Source organism: Herpailurus yagouaroundi, unplaced genomic scaffold (assembly GCF_014898765.1).
Source record: "Herpailurus yagouaroundi ecotype Mexico unplaced genomic scaffold, PumYag 403, whole genome shotgun sequence".
NCBI classification, from domain to species: domain Eukaryota; kingdom Metazoa; phylum Chordata; class Mammalia; order Carnivora; family Felidae; genus Herpailurus; species Herpailurus yagouaroundi.
Genome location: NW_024412620.1, coordinates 1428557 through 1451060, shown reverse-complemented (window position 1 = coordinate 1451060; position 22504 = coordinate 1428557). Strand labels below are relative to the sequence as shown.

Sequence of the window (22504 nt, the reverse complement as noted above, 5' to 3'; positions counted from 1 at the left end):
TGGTCAGGAATTCAGCTATAAAAACAATTACACAGGTTACAAATAATACACAAAAGACTTTCCAAAACTGATAATCCTACAGTTTTCAATTTTGCCATATTTCACACCATTTCTTTGATAGCCAAGAGTGACAAAATGCATTGAGATTAGAACATCAGAGCTTTAATGAATTTAATTAAAAGATTAAGTAATGAAATAAACATTTAAATGACAGCGACTCAGACAGTAAAGCATCTAGCAAACTTCGTGATGAAGAAATTATTTAATATTTTGCACTACAGAATGAAAACAATATTAAAAGCTGTAATGTAGAGGGAAAAGCTTGTAAGTACAGTTTTTTGCATAATTTTGTTTACCACAAGTACTAGAAAATGTTTTAATTCACCAATGAACTAATGCAATGATAAGAAAATAGAGAATTAAAAGAGACATAATTTACCTTACTTAATACAGAGAAAAAATGGCTTGACTTACCTGTATGAACTTCCATGACGAAAACTTTGTCCACAAATACTACAAAGATGAGGTTTTTCTCCACTATGGATTCTCAAATGTTCTTTCAAAGTAGTCCTGTATTTTAAAAATACACATTTATCTTAAGTTTTTTTAATACCAATATTTATATTAAACACAGATTTCTAGAAAGCTTACTAGAAAGGTGTTCAAGCTAAAGATATTATGGCAATTCTCCCTTTCTCCAACAGTATTTTTGCTTTTTATTGAATTAGTCTCACGAACACATAATCATGCTTGTTTTATCTCTCTTCTTTAAAAAAAAATTAACTTTGCCTTCCTTTGCCATTGGTTTGCTCAAAGATTTAACTATATAGCTTAAGCAACTTTCAAGAAGTAGAATGGAAAATGCTCAACTGTCACTACTAAATTAAGTAAAACTGATGTGAATTTTAGTGGAGAGAATTTAATAATATAGAAGGAATCCAGTTTATCAGTACTATTCCTTTCAAATTGTGCTCAGTATCTATTAAAAGAATGTTTTAATCTTTTAAAACATTGTGACTTCCAGATGCCAATGTGAAGAAGGGAAATAATATAAAGAATACAATTATTGCCATTTCTAAAGCCTCCAGCCCTACTGACACGATATGGGTTTGTTAAAATAAAAAACAGAGACCAGCCTTGAAAATTCCCTGAGCAGACAAAACTAGTTTAGTCATAAAAACAAAGCCTAATGTAGCTTATTTTGCAAGGATAACTTGACCTGACTCATTTGTTAATGCCTCATCTATGCCAGTAGATGGTGCTCTTCTACAAGGCCCAGCAACACTTGACCCAGGCGCTTGCAGGTGTACCCAGCTTTGGGGAAAACATTCCTAAAACTATCCTCGCACACCTATGTATTAAGTAATTAAAAGTAAAAAGATGGAAGGTTGTTTTAGTTTTTGGTTTGTCTGCTTTTTGTTTCTATAGAAAGACCTTTAAGATAAAAATAATTTATAAGGCATAAAATAAAGTATAATTTACCAGTCTATAAATGTAAGTTTTCATATAAATATAGCATACTGATTTTCGTATTTTACCATGATATCAGTTTGTTATTTTAAGAAAGTGGCATTTCTAATGTTTTTAAATTATGGAACTTTTATATGCTGAAGGATATAAAATATGAATAGTGTTTAAAGAACAGTATTATTACATTTACATGCAGAGTAAGACATAGAATATTGCTATACCTTAGAATGCCTCCACGTTACTCTGTTCTCTCAGGGATAACTACGTATGTCAACCATTCCCCCTCTTCTTTGTTTTACTACCTAGTAGTATATATCACTAAACAATATACTGTATATTTTTGAAAAACTGAGTAGCAAGTACAAATCTAGTAACATTACCACTATTAGTTAAAGGGCCCACAAGATAAAATGAATAGGGTCTCTGTATCAAAGTCTGGCTGTAGCTTGCTTGAGCACTAGCAAAAGCCCTTTCCAGCATGTCAGTGGGGAAAGTCATGAATAAATACCGGAAAACATAAGGTTCACCACAATCAGAGCATCTGACAATCTAGAGTGGATCAAGTACGAGAAGTCTGACAGAAATACATACAGTCAAAGTAAATAGGCTATTGTATACACTTTGCTTCCAAACTTACTATGAACTATCTCTAATTCCCATGGACAGGTCAAACAACATTTCTGTGAAATCAAACAAATATCCTCAGTCAAATCAAGCAGCAAGGCGTAAATATAATCATAGGAACTTCACTGGCATACACGTGCCATACAGTGGCAGAGCACAGATAAGAATTTGAATCAGAATCAGGGAGAAGGAAATGGGGAGTTGCTACTCAATAGGTATGAAGTTTCAGTTATGCGAGATGAGTAAATTCTAGAGGTCTGCTGCACAACATCGTGCCTACAGTTAACAATACTGTATCATGCACTTAAACACTTATTAAGAGGGTAGATCGCATATTAAAATTTCTTACCACATTAAATTAAAAGAAAAATATTTTGGGTCGGACCTGCTCTAGCATTCTGACTCCCAGTTCTTAAAAGAGGAAACATGCTAGCAGGGATCTCAGCAATGACAAGCCCCAATGTGTCATGGGTCACTACTACTACTAGTGTGGGCTAACTACCCATTGCACACACATGTTGCACAACTGACAACTTGGAAACCTCATTCACCATCCTCCTATGAATTCCTGTTGCCTCCCCCCAGTATTAGAATTCCTATTTCCCGTAGCCCTCATCTTCCTCTTCACCAGTTTACCTTCTCATTCTGGTGAAGCATGCCTTTTAGTTGCTTCATGAGAAAGAGTACATCAAAGACTACCTTTTTGGTATCATGAAAAATGTCTTTATGATCCTTAGGTCTGATTGCTAGTTTAAGAACTGAATTCTAAGCTGGAAATACTTTTCTTTCAGAATTTTGAAAGTACAACTGCATCATCTTATTTCTAGTGTTGCCGTTCAGAGAGATGTCCAAGTACTTCTAATTCGTAATTCAGCATATGTAACTTTTTTTCCCTGAAAATTAGAAGCATATAGAAGCTTCTCTTTGTCCCCAGTGTTCTGAAATATCACAGCAATATATCTTGGAGTAGGTTTATTTTCATCTAATGTCCTAAGCATTTGATGAGTAATTTCAGTCTGGCAACTCATGTGCTTCAGTTCTGGGAAATTATTTTGAATTATTCAGTGATGATTTTTTTTTCCCTTGCTATTTTCGCTATTCGTTCTTTCTTTCTAGACCTCTTGACTGGTTCCCTAATGCTCTAATCCTTATTTTACATTTCTGTATCTTTTTGCTCTACCTTTTGGGAGATTCCCTCAACTTCATTCTTCAATCCTTCCATTAGGCTGTTTACTTTGTCTATCATACTTTGAATGTGATTTGTTATGTGACTCTTTTATATAGCATCCTGTTCTTGTGTAATGGATTCTTTATCTTCAACTTTATCTTCAATGGAATATCCATAACAGTTGTTTATCTTCTTTTTTTTGGAAGTTTTCATCTTTCTGGATAATCTGTTTCCTTCAAGTTTTTTTTTTCCCCTTCCTGATTGTGTTGGAATCTAGCTTTCACATTAAAGGTTTTCTTTCTCTGTTTTTTAATTCTTCTATCTGTCCATGATTAAGTGTGACGGACTAAAAAGTGGATGGGATGGTCAAAGAGCATGAGGGGGCCCTGATGACTTCAGAGTAGGTGATCTATCTAGGTGTACTATTTGTTAGGGAATATATTTGCACTTTCGTTGTTCAGATTTTCAGAGAATTGTTTTCTAACTACTACTGGGGGAATAAAATCTAAAACTCAAGAGGTCAGAAGGGATAAGGCCTGGGGCTCACTGCTTCCAGAATTCAGAAAGCATTCATCATATGACAAGATGGTATAGTCCAGTCCAGATATCTGCTGAATTGGGAGAGGGGTCGGTGCCCACCAGCAATGACCTGTGGGGGTGTCAGAAGAAAATCCAAAGAGGGGCGCCTGGGTGGCTCAGTCAGTTAAGCGGCCGAGTTCAGCTCAGGTCATGATCTCGCGGTCCGTGAGTTCGAGCCCCATGTCGGGCTCTGTGCTGACAGCTCAGAGCCTGGAGCCTGTTTCAGATTCTGTGTCTCCCTCTCTCTGACCCTCCCCCGTTCATGCTCTGTCTCTCTCTGTCTCAAAAATAAATAAACGTTAAAAAAAAATTAAAAAAAAAAAAAGAAGAAAATCCAAAGAATAGAACTTCTAAAGAAGTTTTTACTCCAGTGCTCCTTGTTCTGCCTCCCCTTCACTCTAGTTCCAGAGGCATCTGATACTGCCTACTCCTATTCCTTCTGTGGATTCTCTGATGTAAACTATGTTCTCAATTTCTCCATCACCACCTTGGGATTTGTGTTTCTTAGACCTGCTAAGTCAGTTACCACTGATTCATCTGCTTTCCAGTTTCCAAATCTGTGTTGTTCTTGTCATCTTTCTGTTCTCCCTGTCTCTGTAGCTTACTATCTTTTAAATCAATCAATAACTTTTAATGTAGTTTTATTAGAGTTCCAGAAAGAAATGTTACCTGTGTTAAATTCACTATCTAAACCTGAAAATCCTGATTTCATATCATCTTCTATAACATTTTATATAATTTCTTCACATATCCTTAAATTTCAAATTAAAGCATAATTCAAGTATCTCACATCTGGCATTACCCTAATCCTTCTAAACTATATTTATTAATTATTTGTATATAACAGTACCAGGATTTTTCTGGGTGTGTAGATAATTCCTCACCTTTCTCGTACTGATTTTCCACAGATAAAGCAAGTCCATTTTCTCTTTCCACCATGGGTACATTCTATATGGCGTTTCAAATTTCCAGTGTCATTAAACTGGCGACCGCATATATCACATGGAAAAGGACCTACAAAGGAAAGAAAGTGTACATTTAAAGTTTAAAGAATCGATACTAAGTTAAATTTAATGGGCATGTTGTCAATGTATACCTACCACTGTAAGTACATACACAATTATGTATACCTACCATTGTAAGTACATAAATAACACAATAAAGTTATTTATTTATAGTTTTCTCTTCTCTTCTGGACTGTTCATTCCTAGAAGGCAAGTTACAATCACCTCTATATGGTTAGAGCTGAGTTTAGGATGTGGCATCTAATATAATAAATGTTGAATAATGTAATGGGTTAATAAATTGAAATGGCCAATTCCTAGTTTGAAATCAGACTAGAATAAAGTAAAAAATGTTATACACCAGATTTCTGGGGAGAAGGGGTACTGGGAAACTCTGGTAGAATAAACAAAGGACTTCAAAGAGTTCGTAATTTGGAAATATATTGTCGTTCCTCAAAACCACACATTTTTTTTTTTTAATTTTTTTTTTTTTCAACGTTTATTTATTTTTGGGACAGAGAGAGACAGAGCATGAACGGGGGAGGGGCAGAGAGAGAGGGAGACACAGAATCGGAAACAGGCTCCAGGCTCCGAGCCATCAGCCCAGAGCCTGACGCGGGGCTCGAACTCACGGACCGCGAGATCGTGACCTGGCTGAAGTCGGACGCTTAACCGACTGCGCCACCCAGGCGCCCCAAAACCACACATTTTTAACGACGTTGCCTAGACTGAAAATACTGTGGACTCTATTGTGAACTCTAATGAGAAATTAATCATGGCAGAACAATGGAAAGAAAATGGCATTTGGACACTGGAATTCAGAAACATCTATAAGCAAAACAGTTCAGTAGCCACAGTAGTTTTGGGGGGAATTTCAACACGTTTTTGAGAGACGACCTCAAAATGTATTAAGTATCTTCAACATATTTTTGTTTCATCTTCCATGAGATCTGAGTCTTTCATTCATTTATTAACTCATTAAACAAGTATTTATTGATTCTTAATTCATATTTAGCACTGGGTTAAGCAAAGCAGTGCTATGGAAAATCTCCGCCTCCTCTTACATCCCTCTTCACCAAAAAAGGCTCCAAGAAGGTGGGAAAAAAAGATTCAGCATAAGCACAAAGATAAAGAAATGAAGTAAATAAAGTGCTAAGATGAGCAAATTACAGCAAGAGTAAGTTAGGCAGAGAGTGAAATAACTTTATGTGCTACTGAAGGCTCCAGTTGGGGGAAGAAAGAAAGCAGCTTTCTCTTTCATGCTCAGTTACTTATCAGAGTTTTTCAAATGAAATACCTACATTCTTTCCCCTCTATTAGATATCCAGTTCTGCATACAGTTAAACTTACTTGAACTTCTATTTATGAAGCTATGCTGGGAAGTTAGTAAAGCAGATTTTCATTCCAACTCTCTACATAGGATAAAATTAGAAGATTTGACTTTAAAGCCCACTGTAACTTTTACACTTACACATGGAGATACATTAAAAATTCTTCTACCCTGGGGCACCTGGGTGGCTCACTCGGTTAAGCTTCTGACTCTTTATTTCGGCTCAGGTCATGATCTGGCAGTTCGCGAGACTGAGCTCCATGTCGTGCTCTGTGCTGGCAGGGCAGAGCCTGCTTGGGATTCTCTACCTCCCTGTCTCTCTGTCTGTCTCCTGCTTGCATCTTCTCTCGAAAATAAATAAATAAACATTAAAAAAAAATTCTTCTGCCCTAACTGTTCAGATTGTATTTCTTAGATATCACTCCCTCTGATTTACAGAATATATAATCCTAATGTAGGCGGTGTGAATATGACCCAGAATAGCCTAAAGCAGTAACACTCATGTGTGTGGTATCTGGACCACCAGCATCAGCATCACCTAGGAACTTGTTAGAAATACAAATTCTTGGGCCACACCTCAGACCTGAACCACTAACCTAACATACAGTGATTCAAGTAAACAGAAACAGAGATGGGATGCAAAAGAATTTGTGTGTGTGTGCATACAAAACATACATATGTCATATATATTTACATATGCAATATATACATGTACATATATAAAACATATGCACACATGGTTCTAATTCAACCATCTTTTCAAGAATGCTTTCTTTAACAACTCTGTTACCAGTTCAAGAATCTGCTTGTATACTTTTACTGATAGGAAAATAACTATTGTGCAAGACAACTTACTTCAATGTGTAAGTTCCAATACTTTAAAAGATTTCTAAATTGAAACTAAACCTATACCTTAGGATTTCCACTCAATGTTCTTAGAATGCCTATTTATTTACTAAATGATATACTTAACAAAAGCTGAAATAGAAAATCAGGAACAGAAAAAGGAAGTGGAAACAAATATGTTCACTATAAAAATTATTATATTTTGCTATGATGTTTCTATAACATGGGACAAAAAGGGATTGCCTATGATTTCCACCTCAAAAAGGAAGAAGCCCACCAATTCCCCAAGAGAAACTCTTTTTCCTGGAACTAATGTATAAAGAAACTTCTCACATGCAACATGCAATCATGAACGTGTCTCCAACTATATTTCTGATAATTATAAAACTTGCTTCATATGATGGTATCTTAGAAATGCCAAGATGAAATCCTATGATAGACCAACTTACTAAGGACAATTCAAAAAAGGACTAAGCTAAAAAATAATCTTCCAGCATACACTAGTCTTATATACAATTATAAAGATTTAAGTGTTCCTTATTGAACAATAAAGTCTCAAAAGTTTTCGAGGATAGGTGCTCTACCTTTCCCAAACAAAATTTCAAGGTCCTTCAAAAGTGTTTCACATGACATAATTTTAAGACCTTATGTCACCATAATTACCCACCTCTTGAGAATGTACTTGTCAATATCTATCTTGAATGCAGTATCCAGAAATGAATTCAGTATTCCAGATGAATTTAAAATCAGTGAGATAATTACCTCCCTGATTCTGACCAATAGATTTTTATTAGTACAGTTTAAAACTACAGTAGTTTTTGTCAGTCATATGACATTACTGTTCAGATTGTGCCTAAAAAGCTTCTGCTTTTAAGCCCATCTATAAACAAAGGAGTTTGGATTCTATACCATTTTATAGTTCTGTAATCCCCAATGACCAAAGGTCAGATTATTCCCATGTTTATGACTTTGTACTTACTCTCAATTACTTTTAACTTCATTTATTTTAACCTTTTGTATAGCACAAAGATTTTTTTTTTTAATCTTTATTTTCTGGTGTATTAGCTACACACGCCTATAATTTGGAAGGCAGCCATACTCACCACTACACTACCAATGCTGCACAGCAAACGGCCTCTACTATGGATGACGACAATTCCCTAGCAGTATTGACTGTCATAAATGTACCTAACTGTACTACCATCTGGCACACAGGTTTCCACCTTGGCCGTAAGCATTAGACAGAGGATTTGTCAAATACAATGCTAAATTCCACATATACTAAGTTAATTTTATTCCCTTAAAAAAAGAGTTTTTTCCAACAAAAATGCCTTATTCAAGCACTCACAGATCTATCCACCAATTAACTATGAATAAATGCTGTTTATGACTACAGACACATCTGCCACCAAAACAAAACATAAACATATTTACTCATCTCTAGGAACAGCAGCAAATCCAGTATTCCTCCCAATTTATCTGACTTCCTTCCCCTAAGTGGTTCAACAGCAGCAGGCTCCTCTAGCATGATGTGATAATCAATAATTACTATGACTGCTTTTAGAAAAAGTAATTTGCCTACCCAGATGGAACTTTTCTTGGTGCTTTAACCGTGCAAATCGTGATTTGAAATGTTCTTCGCAATAGGTACACTTAAAAGGTTTATCTTGAGAATGCAGAATCATATGTTCCTCCAAGTGTGGTCTTCGAGTAAAAGATTTCTTACAAATCTAAGAGAAATGTATGCAAAACATAAGGAAACCTGAATTAAAAATAAAATACAAAGCTCATGATGAGAAATAAACTCATGAATTCAAGCAGTTAAAGGAAAATTTCTCCCAACAGAAAAGTTACCCAAAATAGAATCAAATTTTAATCATGCAGAAAAAAGCCTTGGAGGAATTATAGTAAGGAATTATTTTAAATTCATACTAAAGGTTGATGAATTTCCACTCCTTACATTTCTAATAGGCTAATTTCTAGGATTACACAGTAACCTTAATACCTTAATTCTAGCCAAGATTTCTAAAATCCATTAAATTTATATTTTTAAATCACTTATATATCATAAATAGGTTTTATTATTGTTGCCATATACTTAATTAGGAATAGGAGCAAGAAACTGCAGAAAAATAATTTTAGAATTTATCTCTTAAAGTAGTCAAAAGGAAGAGATACAGCTTTTTAGAGAAATCTGGCAGACACAAGATTCAAAAAGGGGGAGGTCAATGAAGGTTCATCACTGTAACAGATATACCATTTCACGGGAATGCTGTTAATGGGGGAGAATAGGCATTTGTGGGGGCAGTGGGGTATGGGATATCAATATACTTTCCTCTCAATTATATTGTAAAACTTAAACCGCTCTGAAAAATAAAGTCTCAATTTTCTTTTATTAAAAAAGGCGGGGGCTGTTAACAACAACAATAATATAGCATGTACTATATACCAGGCACATGCTAAATAATTCATGGTTTATTTTACTTAATTCTCACAATAATCCTACGAGGTAGGTATAATTATTATCACCATTTTACAGCTGAGTATAATGAAGTTTATTAAGGAAAAGAAACCAACTTATGTAGACCCAAATAATTAATAACTAACTTCAATTCCTACAAGCTGAAATCAGAGAGACAGTGAAAATTTTGCTGTATAAATACATTGAAGCCTGAAAATAAGGAAGACAAATGACAGCTTGTGACTCCTTTAAACAATATTTACCTAAATAATGAAAAAGATGTTAGTGAATGTGGTGCAACAAGTATCTAAAAATTCTTTGCTACTACTGGAAAAACAGAAATGAATTCCCTTCCCCTTAAATCTGACCTGACTGTAGGGACTTGTTTGACCAACAGAATGTGTTAAAAGTGATGCTCAGTGACTTCTGAGGCCTAGGCCTTAAAAACTCCTATCATTTTTACCTAGGCTTCTTAGAGTTTAGCTGCCATGCTAGAAAAAAGATCAAGTAGCCTCATGAAAAGACCAAAGGGGAAAAGAACCAAGGTCCCCAGCCAACTGTCCTTGCTAAGCTCCTCACTGTCAGCCAACATCAAGTTCCAGCCATGAGTGGCCCCAAAACACACCAGACCATCTGTGTCAGCTAAAAACAACTGAGTGACTTCAGATGACAACATGTGGAAACGAATTACCTAGCAAAGCTGTTCTCCAAATTTAGATGACTGACCCACAAAATGGTGGGATATAATAAGACAGTTGTTAAAGGCCCCTGAGTTTTGAGACAGATAACTAGAAATGGAGGGAAAATTCTAAACACTTTACACTCCTGTTAGTATAATAATGTCAGTTTATATACACAACATAAGTACACGGTATGGTAGTTACACTAAAAAACTGGGGCTGCTGGGTGGCTCAGTCGGTTGAGCCATTTGACTCTTGGTTTTAGCTCAGGTCATGATCTCACAGTTCATGAGTTGGAGCCCTGCACAGGGCTCCATGCTGACAGTGCAGAGCCTGCTTGGGATTCTCTTTCCCCTGCTCTCTCTCCCTCTGTCACTCTCTCAAAATAAATAAGAAAAAAAAAATTTTTTTTTTAAATAAGAAATAAAAACTAAGATTTCCATCAGGTCCACCATCTAAACACTAACCCTTATGGGGTTTAATTTATAAATATTAAGATAACTTTGTGTAAGATTCTAAAAGTGAGATAAGCTAAGTTTATATTTTTTTAACATCTAATTACTTTCCCCAAAGGTAACATTATATTTATTTTGGTTTTTTACTACAAATTAAAAGGTCTTACATCACATTTCCAACTTTCACTCTTAGTCTTCTTAATGGAGATAAATTCTTGTGCATTTTCAGGATGAAATCTATAAGGAAAAAAAAAAGACTGTTAGGAAAAGATTACATTAGTCAAGTCAGTATTCCATATGATCTGTCAACAGTGACTGTAACAATCAGGCACTGATTTCTTTCATTAAGAGACAGACACATGTAAATACCTTAAGAATATAGGTATCATTAACATTTAATAAATGAATGTATATGCCTAAATTTATGCAGAAATAGTCAAAGACAATGTAATCATATTTTAAATACATTCAGAAACCTAGCTATTCACAGATAATCTCCAAGGTAATTCACTTGATTTTTTTTAGTCCAAATTTCAGTAAATTTCCTTTCTTAAAGTTAAATATGGAACACTGACTAAACATGCTTTCTCTCACAAATTTTTATACACTAAAGACAAAGTTGAGCATGAGGAATAAGTTTCCTAGGTCTAAAAACATAGATTTTGAAAATATACTTGCCAAAACCCAAAGTAAAAAACAGGATGACCAAAATGCTATCTTAAACTTCTATAGTTCTTGTTTCAACATTAAAAAACTTCATCTCAATAGCATCAATAAAAAATATAAACTAACATTTGCTGCTCTTAATATATCTGTAATCAAATATATTTGCAATCAAAAATGTTTGCAAAATACTAAGCAACGAAAGAATTGGAGACAAGCACTCCATAAATGTTTTTAGCTTACTCCATATTTAACTTAGAAGGCACAATAAAGTATATTATGGAAGCAAGATAATACTTGCCTCTTAACATGCTTGGCTAAAGTCTTCTTGCTTGCATGAAGTTTATTACAATAAGGGCACTTGTGCTCCTTCTTATGAAATTCTGTTTCATTACTGTGCTTCTTTCTGTGAACAGTTAGATTAGACTTTGTCGAATAGCGCTGGTGACAAATATCACACTCAAAGGGCTTCTCACCTGTGTGAACACGTGTGTGGCTCTCATATTTCCCTATAAAAAGAGAGAAACTAAAATTAAATTCATTGTATTTGGTACAAAGTGACTGAAATTTGACAGTGCAATAAAATCTCATGACTAGTAACATTTAATACACACACACCTACACACAAGTTTATAACTAAACTACGGTATATATCTCTGATAAACCTCAAGACTTATTACTTTGACCTCACTGCCTTCCTTGAAAACTTGGGTCATTAGAAAAAATTGTTCATGTTTACATTTTTTTTAATGCTTATTTATTTTTGAGAGAGAGAGAGAGACACACACAGCGTGAGCAGGGGAGGGGCAGAGAGAGGGAGACAGAATCCGAAGCAGGCTCCAGGCTCTGAATTGTCAACACAGAGCCCGACGCTGGGCTGGAAGCTGAGATCATGACCTGAGCCAAAGTCGGATGCTCAACCGACTGAGCTACTCAGGCGCCCCTCGTGTCTACACATTTTAAAAAACAAGACTTTGGGTAAATTTGCTGAACATTGTGTAGGCAAACTGTGGGAACTTAAAACTTTAAAATATATAGATATATTTTAAATGTTATTTATTTTGAAAGAGAGGGAGAGTGAGCATGAGCAGGGGAGGGGCAGAGAGAGGGAGAGAGAGAATCCCAAGCAGACTCCACACTGCCAGCGCAGAGCCCAGTGCAGGTCTCGATCTCGTGAACTGTGAGATCATGAACTGAGTCAAAACCAAGAGTCGGACCCTTAACCAACCGAGCCACCCAGGCGCCCCTAAAATATACATATTTTTTTCATTTAAAATTGACCTTCAGCAAAGATCTATTCTTCATTTAACACTTAGTGTTTATATTTTACTTTTACTATGTATATCCATGAACTGAAATTTTCAGATTTGATAGTCCTTTTAAAAACATATTAAAAAGGAAAAATAATATGCTTATGTATCTTATAATATATGATAGTTTTATCTCTCTTCCCACAGAAGGTAATCTGGAAAGGGTATGACAAATCTAGAATTCTCAACAAAACCTATACTTCACTACAACATATTCATATAATATCTCTCCAACTCCTAAGATATGAGAAAACAAGTAAATCACCTGTACTTTGATGCATGCATAACGCTAAAGTGCTGAAGCCAACATATATGGGCAGTATCAGGGAAAGCAGGAAAAGGAAAAAATAAACTGGTATCAATGCACAGATACCAGGAATCATACTAATGTGAGATTTGTATTATCTGAATACACACCTAAATTCTGTACAATGTTATAGGTTTCTCCCAACAGGGGAAAAAAAAAAAAAAAATCAAGAAATTTTAACATAGACTTTCCAGGAGAAAAAGTTACAATAAAAAATGAAATACAAAGATATTTTTTGGCTTAATTTTTATTTATATTCCTACTTAGACTAAAATGTTTTCACATCGTTATTTAGAACAGAAATTTCTAAAGTCCAGAGAAGGAACAGCATCACAGGTAAGGGCACAGATCCTGGATACATGTACCTAGATATGAATGCTGGCTCTTTAAATAGCAGACTATGTGACTTTGAACAAATAACATCTCTATGCCTCAAATCTTGCTCAGCTGAAAAAAATGGAATGAAAGTATTTACCTCAAAGGACTGTCATAGGCATAAATGAATACACATTAAAGCATTTCTAATGGTGTCTAAGTTATCAATTAACGTTGGCTATTATTATTCTGTAATAGAAGTTGTGAATGTGCACATCTAGTAGCTTAAAATAGAAATTTCAAGGATTCTTTTGAGCAAAAAGCAATAAAAATAAGAAAAAATACTATTGGTAAGAGAAGCAGTTTTCAGTTAAAAGCTAGCTTTGCTTTGCCCTGCAAAATAAATGTGTAAATTTTTCTTCAGGCCAAAGCTAATGTAAAAGTATGGTATTTCAGTCATATACTTAAAAAATATTCTATGTAGATCACGGAAATTAGAAAAAACCCAAAATATTCTATGTCACTGAGGAAAAAAGATAATCATAATTATTATTTTTTTGTTTATTTTTGAGAGAGAGCGCAGAGGTGGGCAGAGAGAGAGAGGTGGACAGAGGAGCTGAAGTGGGCTCTGTGCTGACAGCAGAGAGCCGGATGCAGGGCTCAAACTCATGAAATGCAAGACCATGACCTGAGCCGAAGGCGGACTTAACAGATTGAGCCACCCAGACACCCCAATCATAATTATTTTTCTACTTAAAAAAATAAATGAGTTCACCAATCTATTATATATATTTATGTATGATTAAGTTTAATGAACACATAGTATATTACCTAAAAATTAATTACATTGCACTTACATAAAAATACCCAGGAAAGGGAACCAAAGTATTTTCCTCAAGGTTGAGGGGGAAGGCTGACAATTATGGGCCAAGAAAAACAAAAGTATGATGAAAAATCCATTAGGTATTTATATATAGACCATATAGATAATGGTTGATGCATTTTTTACATATACGTAGTTAGAAAATTTAGTGTTTGGTCATCTGCTAAATTAGCTGTGTGATCTTAATTAGGCTAATATTTAACTTCTCTGTACCTGCGTTTATTAAAACTGCATGGGGCTCTGAGAAGTACATGAGTTAATATAGACACAATGCTTAAAACATTCCTGCACATAGTGAGCACTAATAGAAATCAGTCATTTATTACTATTATTATATGGATTACTAGTCACAGTGCAGACGTGTAGTTATACCTCAAATATAAATACGGATAGAGCTGACATATGAATATACATTATAACAGATCAAACTGGGGTTTCAGCTCTCTGAGAACACTGGAAAAACTTGACTTTTTCCACTTGCCATTGTTAAAATGGCCTATCACCTCTGTTCTCTGTCTGCCACCTCTAGGACGTACTCTCCATTTACACATGCATATACACACTCTACCACAAATACTTCTGCTGTGTTCAAGGGATGAGATTTAATACTGGAATTTATTGGGGGAAATGTTCTTGTGTGCCACAAGGTGAAATCTGAAATGACTTTTGATAAATGTTACAGATAAGTAGGTTTTATAGAACAAGAGTTGAACTATGTTATGGTTTAAGTCAGTGTTTTACAAACTAAAGTTCATTAGTGTTCATGAAATAAATTACTTGAGTTGTGACTAGCAGTGGGGAGAAAAAGGAATAGAGTAGAAAATATCAGAGTGTACTAATACTAGTTTTGTGCATTTTTTTGCTTCAATTTATGTATAAGCACATGTGTAAATATGCATATTGTATAATAATATATGTATCTCTGACCTTGAACTATCCCAAACACAGATTTATATTGTTTTTTGCAGGGTATAATCAGACCATTACTGCTATAATATCTTTGGGAATATGTCTTCTGAGTTGATCTTATTCTTTTTCTATCATAATATGGCATGCATGATTAGATCCTTAACCTTTATTACACATCAATTAGATAAAAAGTACAGAATCCAAACATTATCAATATGTACTAAAATCCCACAATTTTAATTTTGAAAAGATTGAGGTCATTGCATGGAATTAAAAAGTTTTCCTTGACTATGAAAGTTTTCACATTTCATTTTTATTAAACTTGCTTTTTAAAATTATATAAATGACACATACTTATGGAAAAAATGTAAACAAATCAAGAGTATACTGGGTAATTTTTAAACGATTAATTTAATGATTAAGTTACATGTAGTTGAATATTAAAACCATCAAAATGACAGTTAACTTAAAAATCAAAAGCACCTTTAACTATTAAACTTCCATTTTTCTACAGACCAGAATTAAGATTTAACCAAGAAAAAAAAAATTTAAACCAAAAGAGCCAAAATTTTAAAAAATTCATTTAAATAAATTCATGAGTCCAAGGAGACCAATGAAAATATATAAATTTGAATGATTCATTATGACATTAAGAATATCTGAAGTGAAAAAACTTTTTTGTGAAGTTATTAATTCAATTTTATGCATATTGGCATTGCAAGGCCAGTTATCTCTATGGATTTGCATTTCTGAACAATAGAAAGACATAACTTCTGAGGAAACACTGACCCCATGAGAGTCAGGTAGATCTCCAGGGGCCAGTGGGGAAAAATTTTAATTAGATATTAAATTGCATATTTAAGAAAATTGGTAGCAGTGTGGGAGGCACTCAGCATAAATATAGTCATCTATATCCACTTCTTTTTTTATGGGGTGGGGAAAATTCAACAATAAATCAAAGTGTGCATTTCAAATAAATTTTCAATAAAACATTGTATTCCTTCAGAGAATAATCTACTATGTCGACCACTCTTGATTACCAAAACACATAACATTAACAAATTTCATCCACAGAATTTTTTTCTGAAAGAAAAGACACTTCTAAAGAAATTTTCACATGAAAAACTTGACCTTGTGCTTAAGAATTTATTATTCCCCCATATAGGTCATGCAAAATTACCTTTGTCAGGTTTTGTGAGCAGTTTTTACAAAGAGAAACATCGCCAAATTAGCTCATTATATATCTGATATTGCTAAATCTTCTATTATTCTTTGAATTTATTCATATGGCGTACTCTAAAGAATACATAACTAAGATATTTAACCTTAAAGTATTGTGTCACTGTTATAACTCTTCTCTATTAAGAACAAATTGGAATCTGTCAGGATGGTCTAGACAGTCACATTTTTTAAAAAGCTATAAAACATTTTCTACCTCTAGAAGAGATAGTAAATTTAATCCAAGGAAAGATTTTAGTTCCCACTAGGAACAATAAAAAAGATAAATTATCCAAATTTTCTCTCTCATCCCATCTGTCATCTTTTCCCTATTTTTGCCTTTTACCCACTAGGTTTTTTCACCCACTTTAACCTTAAGGGGGAAAGGTCAAAGGACTCTTATTTGCATGAGAATAGACTGAGGAAGACAGCTGGTAGCCTAAGGAAAAATATAACTGGATCAGAAGTCCCACTCCAAGCAACTATTAAATGCATCAGAAAGGCTAAAAGATCCAAAGTAATGGAATCAAATTAGTGGACTACATATTGTGGAGCTAATGGTTCCAGCAGGTCCCACAGCTTATTCATTAATTATCATAACCCACTCCAAGACAGCAAAGTCAGAACCTGATAAAGAAGCCCAACTGACTTCTTCCAAGTCCAAAGTGAAGTCAGACACTCACCTTTCAATTTAGTTCAGCTAAATAGGAGCTTACTGAAAACTTGTTATTTGAAACGACCCTGCGTATCAAGAAAGGGCAATAACCAAAAGATACAAAAATTTCAGGCTTAAAATCTCATGAGAAATAAATAACAACCAAAAATCGAGGTAGACATCTTTAAATCATATGATAGGAACGTGGATGACACCAGGCTTCAACAGTCCTTGAACTGTTTTGTTTTTGTTTTTGTTTTTAAGAATAAACAGGATTTCTGGTGGACATGAGAATGGAGGGAGGACATTTAAGAAACACAAGTCTTCTCCTAATTCACAATTAAATTCTATCCATCACCCAGTCCATTTAATCTATTTTCAGTGCAACTCTCTGATCTACCCTCATCCAACAGCCCATTCTCAACGCTACTCATCTTCCTAGTCCAAGCCCACAATATACTTCTGGTCCTTTCAAATTTCATTCCCTGTACTGAAGCCAGCAAGACCTTCCTAAAACTTCAACAGGCCCTCATTTCCTTTGTCAAAGTTTTTTCAAGTTTCGGTCACTCACTGGATAAAATCTAAACTCTTCTTACAGCATAAAAACCATGCAAAATTTAACCTCTGCTTATGTGCCAATCTTCATCTCTTGTCATTTACAATATGCCTCCTCACCCACCGTGAGATCACCCACCCTTCGGCAATTTCCAGAACACAATATACCTCAACGTATTCACATATGTTGGTCCTTCTGCCCTATAAATCCTTCCCTATTCTCTAGTTCTCAGCTCAAATGCCACCTGCTCTATGAAATCTTCCCTGTTTCCTTTAGTCTTCTGAATTTTTCCTGATGAGATTATCTTCACTACAGTATGACTGTGTTTTTGCATGTATTCATTACTTTAACCTTCTTGAGAACACAGAGTACATCATTTCATAGCTGTCTAGCAGTAGTAGGCACATTAGAGATACTTGATAACTATATTAAACTAATGAACAATAAGAGTAGCTAGTATTCCTTGAACACCTAAATTTCACACAGTATTCTGAATGATTCAAGACTATCTCATTTAATCCTCATAATAATCTCCACGAGAAGGTACTATTTGCATTATATTAGCACCATCCCACTCCACTATGAGGAAACAAGAATGCGGACAGGTTAAGTAACTTGCCCAAGACCTGGACTCAAAAGTGCAGGCAGTTTGACATCCGTATAACTCCTGCTTTTTTAACTAGTATGATAGAATTTCAATCCCAATCTTTCTCTCTCTCTTAATCTTGGGGAAAGGCAAGCAGCCCCAAGGAGGCTTAAGCAAAAGAGAAGCGTGGATAAAAGAGGAGTATAATGCCCAATATGTTCAGAAAAGTAGGCTACAAGTAAGTCTACAATGTGACCTATTGATTCTCACAGTTATCTAGGCTGCCCTTGGTAAAAAAAGCTGCAAACATCCTCCTCTTAGTACATCAGCAACTTAATCCTGAGCAGTGTTTTCCCAAACCGTGTGCAAAGAACTGTAGGGTTTTTTTCTTGTTGTTTGTTTGTTTTTTGGAAATTACAAGAAGTACCACAAAAGTGTCTTACAGTAAAATTTGAGAAAATGCCAGGCTAAATAAAATTACCAAGTTTCTTTACCAGAGAATTTGACAGAGTTAATACTGACCATGAATTATACAATATAGTTTTTTTCAATCTTACTTGAACATAGAACTCCTCTCTCTTAAAGAATCTCACAGTGCTGTGTTTGAGATGTAAGTATTGGGCCTACAATGCCATTTGGGAACTGACCCCTGCTTACTCATCTCAAGTCAAATCAGGTCAAATTAAGGCAGAACAGAGGGAGGCATGCACTAAGAATACAAAGTCCAAGAAGTAGAATCCATTGAAAAGATAACATGTTCTTAGGTGTCCCAGTCAAAAATTATTCCCTTCTCTATACTCCTCATAGCACTTGTTTATAACCCTAAGGGAACATTTATCCAGGCTGAGTTTAGCAAGTTCCTTATATTCCTATGCTCTTCCAATAGAGTTACCCAAGAAAAGTTATTTTATCCACCTTTATACAGAGCCTCAAACACAGTAAAAACAGTAATAACTAATTATTAAACTGGATTGTCAAAGATATTCTGATTTGGAGATTCAATGGCATAATAAAAAGCCAAAAAAGGTTACCACTTATGCCACAGTGTGTACTGTCCCACATTTTGAGAGCAAATGATTACTAATACCTTATAAAATCAATTTCCACCTAACCCAATAACATAAATACTCAAAACTGCAAGATACATGGGGATATACTAAACCGTAGAAGTAATTTTACAAGGTCAAACTGAACTTAAATGTTCCTTTTATCATTGTATGTGGTGGAATATATTTCACAATTTCATAACTATGATTTATATAGAAATAATTGTTGCACTTTAAAAGTTCACATTTGAACAGTTCCTGTACGATATCATCTCCAAATATTAGACCTCTTGAAATTTAATGTTCACAGACATATTTTTAACTTAAGGTTAGAGATCACATTTCCTGTATATACTTTTCTAATAAAGGAAAAGTTGATTTGTTATTGTAATAACCAAAGACCACTACTAATCAAGACATTTCCAAAAGTCTCTACCAACAGAATTAAATTACATCCAGTTCAGTTTTATTCTTAACTATAAGCCTACACTGAGAAGGGACTACATTTCTAATTCAGATATTGCCATGTTCAAGGAGAAATAGTAGACAAACTACTAAATTTAATCTAATATAATCTAATTCAATTTTCTATGACTTGAAAACAGCACTTAGCTATGAAATTAACATATAAATCAAAGCACCACATTCATAATTATTAATACTCTGTGGAGTTTTTCCATACCAAATACTTGAACTAATGATCTGTCACCTTTTAGTGGGGCATGAGGAAGAGAAAATAAAGGCTAAAAAGACTTAAATTCCTTCAAAAAAAAACCCACAAAAACCCCCAAAACCTTAAATTCCTGAATCGAAAGAAATTTAAAACAGGATAAAATATGTAATGCCTATCAAATACCCATCTTCATTAAATATTCCTTTTAAAAGTTACCTTCAAAGTTTATTTTTAACTATCACCTTTAAAATATCCAGAAAAGTAAGTTATTAGAGACAGAAAAAAGTTTTCTTACCTATGCGGTCAAATGTCTTATCACATTTAGGACACTGCAGTATTTTTTTGTTACTGTTCTGAATGACTACAGGAGTTAACCCCTCATGAATATTTCCTACAGAATCACCAGCCTCAGGTTCCTCTTCTGCATCATTCTGATCTTTTTCACTGTGTTCTTCAATGTCAGAGTATTCATCTGACATTTCCTCCTCTAGCTCATCTTCTTCAGCATTATATTCACTTCCAGGGTCCTCAGAATCATTTCTATCTGACTTTTCCTTATCAAAATGTTCTGGATTCAAATTGTCTGACCCATCGCCACTTTCTTGTTCATCATCACTGGTGTCATCAAACTTAACAGGACACTTCCGATTCCTTTTTGATCTTCTCGTGGAAAAACTTCTCTCCAGCATTTTTAACCCATGTTTTTTCCCTAATAAAAGGGACCTATGGGTTTTAGCCAAATGATTCTCTAAAGACTTTTTGTAACAAAAATGCCTACTACAGAATTTACACTGATGATTATTTGATAGTCTTCCAGTTAATTCACTTAGTGTTTCTTCTGGTGAGGACTTTTCAGACAGCTCAGACTGAAAAGTGGCAACATTTTCATTATTTAGCAATTTAACTGCATCTATAATGTCCAGAAATTTTGCTGCCTCTAAAACAAGAGGTATTTCGTATTTGTACACAAAAAATTCTGATGTGTAAAGAAATTCAAGCAAATGCTGAAAAACTGAGTGTGTTACGTGATCCAGGGTGACAACATCAGTGCTTGGATTTTTGCTCAAACACGCATGAAAGTAACTACTGCCAACAGCAACAACAACTTTATGTGCACTAAATTCTTTTCCTTCTACTATGATAAGTAAGTCACAGAAAGATGGTTGCTTCTGCCTGTCATCATTTAAATACTTCAGCAAATTCTTATTATACTGCAAAGAACTCAGAAGTTTTCTCTGATCTGGCGAGGGAGGAAGTTCCTGGTAACAGTGAAGAGCTTCAGGAGTCGGTCTTTCTGTGGAATGAGTGTAGGTTACTTCGTCACACTCCACTGCAACATCTCCTTCTGAAGAATCTTTATGGTAGCCTAGGTGGATCTTCTCGTCAAGATTTGAAGTAACCTTTCTCCTTTTCTTCATTGCAGTACAACAATTTCAGAACAAGAAACTTCATAAGTGTCTTAAGGGATTTATTTAAAAAAAAAAAAAAAAAAAACAACTAGATTGTCTTGGTTAACAGCTTCTGGAGGGGCGTGCCCGAGGGTTTCATGGTCTGCAAAAGAGTAAGAACCACGTAAAATAACTCTATGGCAAAGCAATCCCAAACCATTCAAGGCATTCGTCTACTAATCGTTTCCAAATCAGAACTAAATTATGATAAAGTCACAGCTTCCACTCATTCGTGGCTAAGGTTTTAGGGTGGAGAACAAGGAGGGCCGGGTTATAAAAGACAGCCAACAAAAGAATAATTTTAAAGGAAGCCAGAGCACCTTTCGTGCCTAAATTCACGAACAGGGTGGAGACAAGGAGGGCGAAAAGGGAACGATCCTTCCAAGAACACTGAGGGTGCAGGTTGAGGCGCGCTACATTCATGGTTTTAGGGACGCTGGGTTGGTGACAATAAGGCCGTCGCGGCCGCGAAATCCAGGTCTCTCCATTAACATGCCTTTTCCCAGGGCGGGCAAGGCACACCTCCTCGGGGACAGACAGCGTCCCGCGGCCAAAATCACCCGGCAGGAGACGGCCCCAGGAGGGGCGCAGAGCAGGAGGAGTAGGGTCAACCAGAGGGACGACTAAAGGAAACAGAAGAGCCTTCCCAGGCCCTGCCCAGGAGGGGACTGCGCTCGCCGACGGCGAACCCGCTACCCTTCCCACCCCAGTTTCCCTGGGCAAAATCCCCACAGATCCATTACCGGGAACCCAGGGCTCCCCCGCTGGCTCCCAGCCGCTGAGCTCCACTCTCGGCGCGCTCGCTCCAGCGCCTACCCACTTCCGGGTTCAGCCCCCACCTCACCCTCCCTCCCTCCGCTCCTTCCCCTCCCAGAGCCTCGCCGCCTCCGCAGCCACGGAACACGTCAACCGCGCGCGCAGCCTCCAAGCCTCCCGGAGCGACCGGCGCGCGGCCCAGCACCGACCACTGCGCATGTGCGCGCTCTCGTCTTTGCGCAGGCTCCGTAAATGCTCCTTGCTCGCCGGAGGACCCTAGCTACGCCCCAAATCCGTTACTCCGGGTTTTCGCGGTGGTTTGGTGGCCTACTGTGATTGAACCAGTCGAAGCTTTGCGGGAAGCCTCGCTGGGGAGTAGCGGGTGTGGGGGGACACTGATGAGTTTAGTAGAAATTGGCAGAGGCACCATAGCACAAATCTTCGCTAATAGCTTTAATAGTGTGCGATCACTCACGCAGCAACGGACAGAAGGTAGTCTTAGCAAACACACTAAAGAACAGACGTTGCGATTTCGTGTTTTTTTTTTTTTCTGCTTTAAACA

At 35.8% G+C, this 22504-nt stretch overlaps 1 protein-coding gene across 1 annotated transcript in view; it reads right to left on the bottom strand.

Annotated features, from left to right (window-relative positions):
• Positions 1-22026, bottom strand: part of ZBTB41 (zinc finger and BTB domain containing 41) — a 49583-nt gene extending 27557 nt beyond the window's left edge. Inside the window, exons 1-7 of the mRNA XM_040463535.1 lie at positions 21930-22026; positions 20034-21289; positions 11582-11789; positions 10785-10854; positions 8604-8751; positions 4726-4855; positions 475-570 (exon numbers count right to left, since the gene is read on the bottom strand). Coding sequence (XP_040319469.1) covers positions 475-570; positions 4726-4855; positions 8604-8751; positions 10785-10854; positions 11582-11789; positions 20034-21156 — 1775 coding nt within the window. The 5' untranslated portion in view covers positions 21157-21289; positions 21930-22026. The remainder of the gene's footprint in view (positions 1-474; positions 571-4725; positions 4856-8603; positions 8752-10784; positions 10855-11581; positions 11790-20033; positions 21290-21929) is intronic.
• Positions 22027-22504: the final 478 nt, after the last annotated feature.